At 38.6% G+C, this 14,310-nt stretch overlaps 1 protein-coding gene across 1 annotated transcript in view; it reads left to right on the top strand.

Annotated features, from left to right (window-relative positions):
* The window catches only part of LOC118754098 (zinc finger SWIM domain-containing protein 8), a gene marked incomplete at its 5' end in the record, with an annotated part of 53,929 nt that overhangs the window by 26,155 nt on the left and 13,464 nt on the right, over positions 1-14,310 (top strand). The window contains 3 exons of the mRNA XM_036488961.1: positions 13,426-13,668; positions 13,751-13,914; positions 13,998-14,308. Coding sequence (XP_036344854.1) covers positions 13,426-13,668; positions 13,751-13,914; positions 13,998-14,308 — 718 coding nt within the window. The remainder of the gene's footprint in view (positions 1-13,425; positions 13,669-13,750; positions 13,915-13,997; positions 14,309-14,310) is intronic.

Raw genomic sequence — 14,310 nt, 5'->3', positions numbered from 1 at the left:
GCTCGCTGTTGCTTTTATTATTGTTGTTGTCTTGCATAAATGCAAGCAAAGAAAAGCACACACCCTGTCGGGATAATCTCTAGTTCTGAAGTGGTGCGCTTCTAGTACATTTAGACCGGCGATGGGCATTGCCTTGCCTGCGGACAAAGCTCTTTTAGCTTTATACATATATATTTTGTATTGGTGCGCGCAAAGTAAAAGCTTTCGCTGCCCATCGCTGATTTAGACCGACTAGATACTGGTTAGCAATAGACCTCTTTTGCATGCAAACAACTGGCGAATTTAACACGGAAAACTCATTTACATAGCTTTGGCTGTGGCTGAATTTGCAGATTTGCTTGCTGTTATTGGTAAGATTCCAGAAGGTCCCATTATGCTAAAATGCTAGCAAAAATTTTTGTTTTGTATTACCAAACTATGAAAAAGCATCTGCGAAGTGCAGAATGAAAGAGTATTTGAACGAAAAACTCGCCAAGCAATACATATTTTCGATGGTTCCGAACTAGTTTAAAATTCGCCGGATGAAAATGAGTTCGTTCTGTAGCCGGATTCCAATATTCGCTATCGCTAATTTTGATCGCCAAAAGTCTCCAAAATAATAGCAGGCGCGCCTAACAACTCGCAACATCTACCTACATGTCCCTCATACTGCCAGATTTGGCTGATATCACATTGCAGCTATTACTTTTCCATTCAGTATACTTTTAGGCCGCTCTTCTTTTCATTTAGAGAATTTTGGCGGCGAAAATTTAGCGATAGTCAGAATTGCACTGCTGAATATGTTTACATATAAAAGTAATCTCAATCAAAGCTCGTTTGTGAATCACCCCGTTTACATAAGCAGATCTCAGATTACTAGATTTAAAATTTGTTGTGCTTGCCATTCCCACAACTCAAGGAAAAGTTAAGTTCCTTCTCTGTGCCACCGTGATCACTTTTTCTGCTACATTAAGCAATTTAAATATAGTTTACCTTAATATTTTATTAGAAATACCTTTAAAAACCTCTTCCTTGCTAGCGTTCATTTTTGTTTACGTTAATTTTTGACATTTCTCCTCTTTTTCGCAAAAATAATCGATAAAACTAGGTTGGACACCGAAAAGTTATCGGTTTAATCTGAGATTATTTTATAATTTCAGATTAAAGTGGGGCGAATTTTGTATGGCTAATCTCTTTTTCTAATTAATCTACTTATATGTAAAATTAGTATTAGAGATGGATTTCTAATGAAAAGTTTTTTTATTACTTGGGACTTGTTATATTTTTTGGACTAAGCAAATCTGCATATCAATGAACAGAAGCGGTTGAAATAAAATAGGTAATTTGATCTTTTGAAATTGTTGTAGTTTTAAAAAGTAAAATAAAATACTTTATTAAGAGTACCACATTTCGCTGCTTTCGCACTGATGGGGATCTACTTAGTTACTATCGGACTGTTTCGTTTTTAGCGATGAAGATATAGCACGGAACTATAAATTTGATTCACCAGTTCGGGGTTTTCCTTCAGGGCACATGTCGTCGTTTAAAGTACAAAACCGCGTATCGTCGTGTATATTTATGAGAAGCTGTTCGTTTCGTGGCAGAAATACACTCGGAGGTTTGGCATTCCCTGCCGAGGGGCGACCGCTGCTCATACCGAGTGCAGACAGGTCCTTCTGCATTTGGTCTTTCCATTTTGTCCGTAGGCGCCCTTGCTTTCGTTGTCCACCCATGGGTGCGGAGTCGACGGATATTTTCACCGGAGCATCGTCATCCATGCGTACAACATGTCCAAGCCAGCGCAATCGCTGTATTTTTATGTGCTTAACTATGTCCATGTCGTTAAAAAGCTTATACAGTTCGTCATTCCATCTTCTCCTATACCCGTCGTCCACACGAACAGGGCCGTAGATCTTGCATAGAATAGTTCTCTGGAATTTAAGTATAATGAAGAGAAAATTTGAAGTAGCTACTTACTTTTGGCAATTCTTTTTTATATGGAAAAAAATGCGTAACACCATCAACAAAAAAAAATTACAAAAATTAACGGTAAGTGCTAACTACTTCTAAAGATGCTGGTTAAAAAGTTGGAAATTTTGGAGAGTTTCCAAAATTTTCGCACAAAGTCTTTGTTTGTTAAGTAATCATAAAAAAATAATCAACATTACATAAACTAAAGAAAAATAGCCAAAACTTGATAAAATGTTCCGTCCCAGTATTTCCTCGAACACAAAATCTCGAAGTTGCAAGAAATCGCAAAATTTTGGGAAGTCCCTTTTCTGTCCTCTTTGGCATATGAGGACGAATCTCCTCAAAGACGTGGTTACGATCTTCGCTTATTGCTTTCCCTACAGGGTAACATATTTTTACAAATAATCGTATATTTCGACTTTTTACCCTCATATTCTCCAACCCTCCAACTCTGGCCAGCGGCAGCCACCATCATCCTATTATGTCTGTCTTGCCACTTTTGTTGTTCTGTTGCTTACACGCTGGCGACGCGCATTGTAAGTGGAATTTGTCTGCTTCAATTAAAAGGATTTGAAATTTCATATCGAGCACATTGCAGTCATTTAATTAGCCAACTTCTTTGTTCGCTCTTCATGGTGTTATTATTTTACATTTTTTTTATTTTATTTTTTTTATTCGAGCAGTGCGTACACTTGCAAACAATTTAATTGTAGCTGTTTTTAAATGTAAGTGCATACAGTGACTCAAACAGGTGACCACGTGGCTATTATCCACGTTTTCGCAGTAGTTTATCTAAGCTTTCTTAATCTCGGGCTTATACATTCCAATTCCAATCTTATACAATTCTCAGTTGAAGGCTAAGATTTTGCTCCTGACCGTAATAAAAAGTCATCTGCTCGAAACCATAGGATCAAAGAGCTTAGTATGAATAGGGGCCGGTACCAATAACTACGCCGGTCTTTCTACGTCTAGGTTAGGTTAGGTTAGGACGGCATGTACGAATAACTCGTACTTCCACTCGGAGGCAGAGAGGCCCGTTGTGAATGCCGTCTGTGAGTGCCAGGAGGAGGTACATCCTTTCAACCGAGGTTAATCCATAATGTCAGTATAAAGTCGGTCAAACCATTTACTATCGTGGGTGAAGCCGTGGATATTCGATATTTTCACCTCCGCTATCTCGCCCAAGCTATTAAAAAGCGTGATCTCAAATGCTTGAAACGTCTTGTCTAGAGAGTTGGGCATTGACATAAGAAGTGGTGCATCGATTCCTCTTTATCCTCATCCCGACAACTACTGCAGAGGGAGCTTGTTGGTATACGCCATCGATAGGGCAGTCTATAGCACAGTGCCCTGTGATGACACCGGTAAGAGCCCTAACTGCAGATGTGTTTAATGTGCCAATAGTTCCTCATTACGACTCTTACTGAGCCACGGCCACAAATATGTTAAGGCCTCACAGTGACCTTCTAGTTGTACGTTGGAAAATCTGGTATGTAGTAGATATCGGAAGATCTCTTCGATCTTCGAACCTCTAGAAGCTTACACCTCCATTTGGATCTGACTAGGCATATTTAGTTTCGCAGAATATTCTTTCACAAGTTGCTCACTAATCGTACAAGCTGTGATGTGAAACCCCAGCCAAATCACCAACATATTCTAACGCTGCCAAATTTACAAAGAACGCTTAAATATGAAGTGGTCTATAATTAATTTCAAAGAAACGCAAAAGCAGCAGAAAACCTTACAACTTTTTCCGGTCTTTTTGAACTCCATCGACAACTGTTGCCGGACGAAGTATTTTTAAGTTCACCATCAGAAAGCAACATAAGCGCGCTCATTGTCTGCCTAACCGAGCATACATACTAGGGTGTTCGATCATTCACCTTTTTCAAGTTATTCGAAAAATGGCAATTTAAAAAAAATCGAGAACCGGACTCTCAAATTCTCTTTAGGAGCACTTGCTGTTAGTCAGAATTATGACCAAAATTACAAATGACTGCTTAAAATGAGTACATTTAGCTTTAATTTGGAAGTCAGTAAGGCAAAATAAGTTCGAAGTAATTTGGATTAAAAGTAAAACAAACAATTTTTTAGAAAAATTCACGCTTAATGGCGTTCGCCGATCTTGTTAAAATAACGAGAAAAACTCGGAGCACGTATGTAGAACCGACTGTCTTGGTAATGAGAATACACCATCCGCTGAACCAGGCTGACTATTCAAATATAGTTTATTATATACATGCCATTCATCTACAATCAATCAAAACCTTCGGCAACTTTTAGATCTTGAATTACATCATCGGAGACCAACGCCACCCATCGCAGACGAAGAGCTTCGTAAGCCTCGCTAAACTTGGACCCAACTCCATTCGAGATAGATACTCTAGCAGCTTAAACTGTTCAGTCCAATTTGAATAAGATGACTCGACGAAACTAACGAAATTTTTAAGGACTGTGTCGAATAAAATTGTCCGGAACAAAAATGAACCAGTTGTCCAGTTTAAAAAAAGAGGAGTATTTAATGTTTAAAAGTAACCACAAATTTACATAAAGTAGTAAAGAAACAAGAGCTATTATTTTTGAATAAGAAATTTTGATTCTCCAGAACCTCGCCAATTAGCATTTTTATAGTAGTGTCTAATACCCTCACATCTACTTTCTTTCGAACTTTTGACGGGATTTAGTCACATATTTTGTGGCCTTCATTTCGTATTCAACGAGAGCCCAGTTTCTTTCATTCAGCCATAGTTTGTGGCAGTTTGGTTGATTAACTTCTTTTGGAACCAAATTTACGTTATTCGTTTAAGGCATTCTAAACCTGATGTGCCCAAGTGACTTGAATCGGGGTCAAGCCAAACGCAGTGAATACTTCATGTAAGCGGGCTGCCAAACAAGGTTTTCCCTGGAATTGTAATTTTTTATTCTCTCAGGGTTTCTTCTACATTTGCTGGAGAATCGGCTGTAAGAAATTTTTAATAACCCATAAGAATTGGTTGACGGGCAATTTTATTCGGCGCAATCCTTATATACCCACTCACATCAGTTTATCCAACATCCCTCTCCCTAAGGTCCAAAAGCCGTCAGATCTGGACTTTTCCTGAGCCCGCCGTTAGATAAGAACGAAAAAAAAAACAAATAGTCGATGCACTAATTTCATTTTCAGTTCCATTCTCAATAAAATATATATTTAGAATGTTTAGATGCTGGTACATAAATAAACTAGGTGAACGTTTATTCTAAAAATATCAAAAGAACGGTTTGGAAAAATCGAGTCTATCACCCTAATAAATAGGTATCGCCGTACTTATAATTCAGTAAAGGCTATCGCTCGTATCAGAGTATCATTTACTCGCGAACAAGTCGTGGTGTCTTTCCTGTTCCATTTCCTCTGCAATCCTCTTTTGCTATGCCGATTTGTACGTTATTTTCTTCCTTATTTTATTTTTCTCTACTCCTCCCCCATCCCTTTCTTGAAAAGGCTACTCATCGGGGCAGTACTGTTGACCAACTACTTACTACACATTGCACGTGTCGTATCGTTCGCTGTCTTTTCTCCGTGCCATCTCTATTTTGTGGCACTTCTTCCTTTGCCTGGCTGACTGGTTATCTCGTGCGCTCGCTGTTGACTGGCAGACAGAAAGACAGACAGACAACAACATTGCGTGCCACTTTAAGGTTGTTAGGTGGTGGTTGTTGTCTTTTGTTACCTTGTTGACTAGGTGACTTGGCTGCTTGACGTTTCAGCCAACTGACTGGTTGACTGGATGATTGGCTATCGCTGTTCTGTTGTGCTTGTTGCCTGTCGCGCGCGTTTGTTGTCTTCTGAACTTGTTGTGTCAACATAACTAAAAACTGAATGCCAAATAAATGGACAATACCAACAAACAAATATTGGCATGCACAACAAAAAAACTTGAAAACTTGAAAAGTTGCATGTCCGAAGAATACTCGGAGATGGAGTAGGGCACTGCTCGTGTTCAAATATATTTGAATTATTTGCATGTATGCATGTGTAAATTTAATATGTATGTACCCTGTGGGGAAAATCTCTAGTTCTCAATTGGTGCGCTTCTAGTACATTTAGACCCAGTACTGGTTCGCGATACATCTCTTTTGCATGCAAACAATTGGCGAATTTAACATGTCGTTGTCCTAGGAAGTGTCAATTTCCCCCCGCTGCATCCCTTTTTCGATAATTCCACACTAGTCCTAGATTCTATAGTTCCGAACCAGTTCTAAAATCGACACACGAAAGAAATAAGTATCATGATTTTTCAAACTTTTCGGTTCTTCCGTGTGTGCGACTTTAAATTATTTTCAAGGAAATGTGTTTTCAATTTCAACTTAAATTTGTTTGAATGATTGTAAGAAATGTACTTTTACATACCTTTGGCTCTAGCTGAGTTTGCAGAGATGCTTGCTGTTGTTGGTTAGATTAGAAGGTCCCAGGATGTTAAAATGTTACCGCAAATTTTTGTTTTGCATTAACAAGCTATAAAAAGCATCTGGAAAGTGCAGAATGGAAGCGTATTTGAACGAAAAAGCCGCTAAACACATATCTATGTAAAGTAAAGAAGCCCCCGCTGCATACCTTTTTCGATAGTTCCGAACTAAATATGTAGTTCTAAATTCGACAGATAAGATCTAGTTCGTTCTGCATCCTTTTTTCGATAGTTCTGTACCAGTTCTAAATTCGTCATCTTAGATATACATATACATATATTTCTAATGAAAAAAGTAAAAAAAAAAAAATAGTTTTTGAAAAGTACCACATTTTGCTTGTTTTGATGGTGGGGATCTAGTTACTATCGTACTGGTTCGTTTTTGACGATAGAGATCTATTACGGAACTAGAAATTTGATTCACTAATTCGCGGTTTCCCTGCAGGGTATGTACATACTATGTGCATATGAAAATACAAAGAGTGCCTAAGGTTATTTGCTGCGGCAACCTCTATGGAGAAGTCAGTCTGTCTGTCATGCGGCACGAATGCTCTTTAGCTATAGTCAAATTTATAGTATACTACACTCCTAGCCGCGGAACAACATTTTGCTTGTAAATGTTAATGTTAAGTCATTAGTATGAATGAGCGTTTGACCGCGACAAACTAAAGATTTTGATGTGCATATGGGTGTTTCCATGAAAATGTCAACCAGGACTGAAAAAATAAAAACAACTGAAAAGGGTTTTTAAGACGAATTAATAAGAGAAAAATACTCGAATTTTTATATTATAGAAGTATTTCAGCTTACTGGAATTTTAAAACTTAAAAATGGAAGAGTAAAACTGAATGTCTCTTCGACTCAGTTTTCTCTAATGAAATGAACTATTTTCTCTTTCCTATTAACTAAATTAAGAAATTTGAAACATTACAATTACATCTTAAAATCAAATTTGCAATAACAACTAACTATAAAAATGAGAAAAAGGAGAAGTTAGAGCTCGAATAACGGTAATTTTTTGATTTGCTTCTGATAGTATTCTAATGTCGCGTACGTTATGCAAAAACATTGTTTGTCTATGTCATTTGTATATTGGCAGTCGCAGGTAATGCAGATTACAATTCTTAGGGCCGGTTGTTCAATGTCTGATTAGCACAAATCGGAGGTAGAAGCTCCGGTTAAGCACAACTACTGCTTTATCGATCACATGTTACATGCATGATGTCGAAATCGTCGATAGTAGTGTAGTGTAGTGGTAGTGATAACCAGACATTGAACAACCGGCCCTTAAGCGAGAATTCATCTAGTTAAAGATATACAGTAAAATTTTCTTTCCAACCGAAGTAAAAATATATTTTATTACCCTTTAAAGTTTGTCGCATACGTTATTGTAAGTACGAAAATTTCAATCAAATACATCAAAACCAATGTTAATTGCAAATTTTCCATTTAAATTATTTAGAATAGTTGTAAAACAATGAAACGGTGGCGAGAAGAGTTCTCAATAAATACATTTTATTACTTACGAGAAAAATTGTCGCGTACGTTATGTCGCGTACGTTATTGTTGTTTTTTAATATAAAACTAGCCAGAGATAGTTTCTCTTAAAATATAAAAGGATTGTAAAGGTACATTATTTAGTTTAGGAATTTTTAAAGAAAAGAAAAACTCCCATGATTCGTAGACTTTCGCATATATGCGTGTTTCCATGAAAATGTAAACTGATAATGCAAGCAAATGAATTCAAACGGCTTTATAACATTAAGTTTCGTATTCAGATGTCGGAAAAAGGTTTTGAAAACGCGAAACGGTGGAGAGAAGAACTGAAAAAATTTAATTTAGTATGTGTTACTAGTAAAAATATTGTATGGGGGAAAAATCTGTCGCTTACGTTATGTCGCGTACGTTATTATATTTTTTTTTAATAAAAACTAACCAGAGATAATTTCTATCAAAAAATGGAAGGATTGTAAAGGTAGATTATTTAGCTTAGTTTAGGAATTTTTAAAGAAAAGAAAAACTCTCATGATTCGCAGACTTTCGCATATATGTATATGTGCCTTAAAACCACTTCTTTTTTTGTCGCGTACGTTATCACCTGGTTTTGAACGGATATTTTCCACACTAAAGTTTCGAGGCTGCTTATTTTTTTCTCAAACATAGTACCCTTTGGTTGCAACATAACCGTAATCTTTTTTTTCTGTAACTTCTATTTTTGATAGATTTACGTTACTCTATAAGCGTACGAATGTCGCGTACGGCTGTATGGAAACACCCATATGTGCATTAGGGTGGTCCAAAAAAAAATTAAGTTGGAATTTTAATGCCGGCACCCCCCAGGATTGTTCTATATCGAAAGAAATATACCCCTATTTTTTATTTTGAAATCAAAAAATATTTAGGGGGTGCTCAAAGCGCTCAAAGTGTTCCATGTATTTTATATGGAGAAAAAACCATTTTTCGTAGAAATGGTATAAAACTCTTAAAAATCAATATTTTTCAATCGGAAAACTGTGGTTCTCTTCAGGAGACTTCCAGTATTAATATCCAATTGTTTATTTAACCATTTTTTATGATTAAAGATATTTCCATTGCATTTCCTAGGGGTTTTGGAGGACCTATAAAATATAGTTACTATGAAAAAATGGTTAAAGAGACATATGCGTATTATTACTGGGAATCTCCTGAAGATAAGAAAAGTTTTCCGATCGAAAAATATTGATTTTTAAGAGTTTTATACCATTTCTACGAAATATGATTTTTTCTCCATATAAAATACATGGAAAACTTTGAGCGTTTTTAGTACCCCCTAAATATTTTTTGATTTCAAAATAAAAAAATAGGGGTATATTTCTTTCGATATAGAACAATCTTAGGGGGTGCCGGCATTAAAAATCCGACCTTATTTTTTTTACATATGTACATTTTTGGACCACTTTAATGTGCAAAGCAGGGTTGTTGCGAATATTATTCCGAAATAAAAGTCTTTTCCGGATAATAATCAAACCGCCGTCTAAAAGAGGAAAGCCACATATTGAAAAATATTTCAACAAAAAATGTTAATTAATTACCTTAGAATAAACCTTTTGTCAGGTATATGCATTTCTTAAGTATTGAATTATAAAAAATATATAAATAGAGGTCGTTCGTTATTTCTGTTTAAAACTTATTTCAGTCCTCTTTCATATGATACTAAATTTGTTTAATTTGGAGAGGCCGTTTGTTTATTATCCGGAAAAGACTTTTATTTTGGAATAATATTCGCAACAATCCTGGTGCATAGGTATGCGAATGCACAGTGTAATTAACCCTTTTCGTTTACCAATATCGTGACAGTGTTTTTTGTTGCTGGCTAAACAAGGTTGTTGAAAAAGGTTATAGTTAGAATCATTTACATTTTCGAACTTATTTACGAAGCTGAATAGGTTAGGTAACTTTATTGCGAAAAATTAAGTTTTACCCCGGCTGTTTTCTATTCCAGCAGCATTGAGATCGACCAGGTTATCGTGTCCTTTGAAGGTATCCTCAAAAGCGATATACATATATATTTTATATAATCGGATTAAATAAATAAATTTTCTTTAAGTAAATCATTGCGAAAAATAGGTAAAAATTTTAAGTTATGAAATGTCTCATTAATGCTAAGTTTTGTATTTCACAAAAATGAACGAAATTAAAAGTTGTATTTGTCCGTAAAGTGGGTGAATTTTCGTCCACCAAATTCTCTGAGTTCAGACCGATAAGACTCGTTCTTTTTACTGAAGTCACTGGAGGGCATATTAGACACCATATCTCGGAAATAATGGCTTCGAAGCTTTCATCTATACAACACGCATATAACAAAGGAAAGGAGTATCTGCATGTAAGAAAGATGGCATGACTCCAATAAAGCACGCCAGTCGTTTCTTTTATGTGGCAACTGACGCCAACTGGAAATGGCGAGTGAAGCCATGTCCTTCTTCACCTGGTCTTTCTAACGCAGTGGGTGCCTCAATCTTTTTCTGCAGCCACCAACTGGTACCGATTTATATATTTTCAGAATTGGAGCGTCGGTGCCCCTTCGAATGATATGGCCGAGCCAGCGGAGCCGCTGTATTCTAACCCGCTGCACTATGTCTACAGCGTTGTACTCGCGGTCGCCAATGCGCATAGGCACATAAATCTTCCGCCCAATCTTTCTCTCGAACACTCCCAAGACCTGCCTCATCAGATGTTTTCGTTGTCCATGCTTCTGCGCCATGTACCAGCAGGGACATGATGAGTGACTTATAGAGTGTGGTTTTCGTACGTCGAGAGACTTTACTTGTGGATTATCCACCCAAGTAAAAGTAGCACTTGTTGGCAAGAGTGATTCTGCTTTGGACTTCGATTCTAACCTTATTATCGGTGTTAATGCTTTTTCGCAAGTCAACAAAATTCTCGACTTTCTCGAAATTATACCTGCCAGTAGTGACGTAAGTGCCAAGACGTGAATGCGCTGACTGTTTGTTTGATGACAGGAGATACTTCGTCTTGTCTCGTTGACCACCAGACCCAATCGCTTATCCCTTTCCAGACAGACTTCGCGGTACTTGTTACTGATGATGTCAATGTCATCAGCGTACTCCAACATTAGATTACAGAAATCATACGAAAGGGAGTCGACCTGTCTGAAAGACCGTTTGGTAGCAAGCGGCTCGGAGAGGTCTTTCCCAATCCTGACGGAGCTGATGGTATTGCTCAACGTCATTTTCGCAGAGATACCGAACTCAAACATCGCGACGTATAGGCAACTCCTTTTATTGCTGTCGAAAGCGGCTTTGAAGTCGACAAATAGGTGGTGAGTGTAGATGCTTTTCTTGCGGATATTTTTCCAAATTTGGCGTATTGTGAATGCCTAGTCTATGGTGGATTTGCCGGTGACGTGCAATAATGTTAATGGAATTAATGTCACTGACATTAATACGCAATTGAAAATGGAAATAATGCCAGAAATGCTAAAAATCATGCAAGCTTTACGGTGACGTAATAAGGCGCAGCGGAAATAAAGTCCATGGACACTATTTCTTATCGCCCATAGACAATTGTATTACCTTTTCGAAAGCGCAGTAAAATCCATGGAATTATTGATCTATCAAAAAAATATTCACAAAATACACTTCTAACATACTACATACTATGAACAAGGTAGCTTTAAAAGTGCATAACACCATGGTGATCAGCGTCCGCGCGGCGGGCTACCCCGCGTCGCGTCGCGCAGTGCGCGCATCTTGTAGCCTATGCTTAGAAGGCTGATCCCGCGGTAGTTGGATCTTGTGGATTGGGCAGAGCACATTTAAATTCCAGTCGTAGTGCATGCCTTCATCTGACCATATTCTGCGTTCATCTGACCATTGATGCATGCACCTTATCAACTGCTCGCCTCCGTACTTGAATAGCTCAGCTGGCAGGCTGTCAGCTCTGGAAGATTTGTTGGTTTTCAAGCACGCTATTGCTATTCGTACTTCGTCATAGTCGGGCGGTGGAACATCGACTCCATCATCATCGACTGGCGGATCTGGTTCGTCTTCTCCAAAACTTTCAGTACTCCTACCATTCAGTAGGTTGGAAAAGTGTTATAAAGTGTATAATTTAAGTACGTTCTGGACGTCAGTCACTAAGTCGCCATTATTGCTCTTAGAAGAGTTCGGCCTGGTCTTGAAACCTTCCGAAATTTGCCAGCTCTCTGGTGAAATTTTCGCACGCTTTTCCTGCCGGCCAGCGTTTCAAGCTCTTTGTTCTAACGTATTTAGGCCTCTCTCTTCTTATTGTGGCAAATACGTCTCGCTTCCCTCTTTAACTCCCTATAGCGGCCCCACTTAGCTGGCGTTTGGCCCAATCGCAGCGTGGCCCTGTAGGCGGCATCTTTTTTCTCTGCAGCTTCTTGACAGTCCTCATCGTACCAAATCCGACCACTTCTTTGGCGGCGGTACTTAAAGAACGGGAATGTGGTTCCACTGCTCACATATGTCGGTTTGTTGAAGAGTGCTCTCTGAGAGCAGGTAGGAGAGTCGAGTAGCGAACGCATTGGCCGTCTGTTGGGACTTCAGCTTTTCGACTTTAAGCTTTCCTTGAATTTTTGGATGCACATTTTTTGGCTGTACGTCTTAAACACTGGAGGCGCGCCTTGCGTCTATCACAACATGATCGATTTGTTTTCTCGTTTTTCAATCCGGAGATAGCCGCGTAGTTTTTAGGCTTCAACCTTGTACTGTATTTATATTTCCATGTTCCGGGCCCCGGCGAAGTCGTTAAGCCTCTGTCCGTTGTCAAACGTTTCATCGTGAAGGCTGAATTTTCCGACCGTGGTTCCAAATACTGCATATTACCATGTTCCGGGCCCCGGCGAAGTCGTTAAGCCTCAGTCCGTTATCGGACGTTTCGTCGTGGAGGCTGAATTTTGATATCCTGGTGGCGACATCGCTCGTGCTCCAAGCGCTAATAGAAGCTATCCTTGGACACTTTTTCGTTCTCTCCCGTCGGGGCGCGGGCGCAAATTAGCGGGATGTTGAAGAATATTGCTTTTATTAGAATTGTGGCAAGACGTTCATCCACCGGGGTAAATGACAGTACTCGGGGCGGAATCTCTCTCCTACCAAAATCCTTATGAGGCCATCAACCAGCCGAGCAGAGGCACCTTCCCCATTAAGGGTCGAACATTCCAGGTGCATGCCCTTATATCGTAGTCCTTTTAACGTTTGCAATGGTCGTCATCAACTACGACAGACGCTGCATTTATGTATACTACATTCTATCTCGATTCGTTTTGGCTGTTACAAACAACTGTTATGTGAACAGGGTTATGGTACCCTTGTACACAAATGAAAAACTTGGTATTTAACGTTTATTTTCGGTTCCTGCTCTGAAGAAATTCAATTTTATACAAGTGCTACCCGATATTATTTTATTTTTAAAGAAGCGATGTATGTATATAGTTAAATAAAAATACGACATAATATATTTGATAACAAAATCAATAAGGAATCAATTTTTTGTTTTGTTTTTTACTTTACAGAAGTTTCTTCACTGACCGAGCTTGCTGCTCGCTGTGTCGCCTCCTACATACCTTTCGAACTGGTTGAACACGTTTATCCGCCCGTACCGGAGCAACTGCAGCTGCGTATAGCGTTTTGGAGTTTTCCGGACAATGAGGAGGATATACGCCTCTATTCGTGCTTAGCTAATAGTTCATCTGATGAATTCAACCGCGGCGATCAATTGTTCAAGACGCGCGCCGTGAAAGACACACTACAAATTGGTTTGTTTATTGCATACAGCAACAACAAGATGAAAATATTGAATACTATATATACGTTTACTAACGTCCACTTTTCTTGTAGGTTTTCATTTGTCCGCCACAGTAGTTGGACAAACACCACGTGCCCACTTCAATGTGGCCGTTACCTTCGATCGTAGGCGCATCTCGTCGTGCAACTGCACCTGCACTTCGCCCGCCTACTGGTGCTCGCACGTGGTCGCCGTTTGTTTACATAGAATTCATAATGTAAGTCAATTTATAGAATGCACACACATTTTTATGCATATAATGAATATCTTTCTTTTTAACTATTTCACTTGTGCACACAGCCCCTAGAAGTATGTTTACGTGCACCGGTCTCCGAATCTTTGACGCGTCTACAACGTGATCAACTGCAGAAATTCGCGCAATATTTAATCAGCGAATTACCTCAACAAATTTTACCAACTGCGCAGCGTTTGCTCGATGAGCTGCTCAGCTCACAGCCCACTGCCATCAATACAGTGTGTGGTGCGCCTGATCCGACAGCTGGTGCTTCTGTTCACGATCAGACTAGTTGGTATTTGGACGAGAAGACGTTGCATGCTAATATTAAGCGTATTTTAATTAAATTTTGCCTACCGGCACCAATAGTTTTTAGGT

The sequence above is a fragment of the Rhagoletis pomonella genome, unplaced genomic scaffold (assembly GCF_013731165.1).
Source record: "Rhagoletis pomonella isolate Grant_MI unplaced genomic scaffold, Rhpom_1.0 Rhpom_scaffold_00002, whole genome shotgun sequence".
NCBI classification, from domain to species: Eukaryota; Metazoa; Arthropoda; class Insecta; order Diptera; family Tephritidae; genus Rhagoletis; species Rhagoletis pomonella.
The sequence above is the reverse complement of the archived record's forward strand: the minus strand, read 5'-3'. Positions and strand labels throughout refer to the sequence as shown.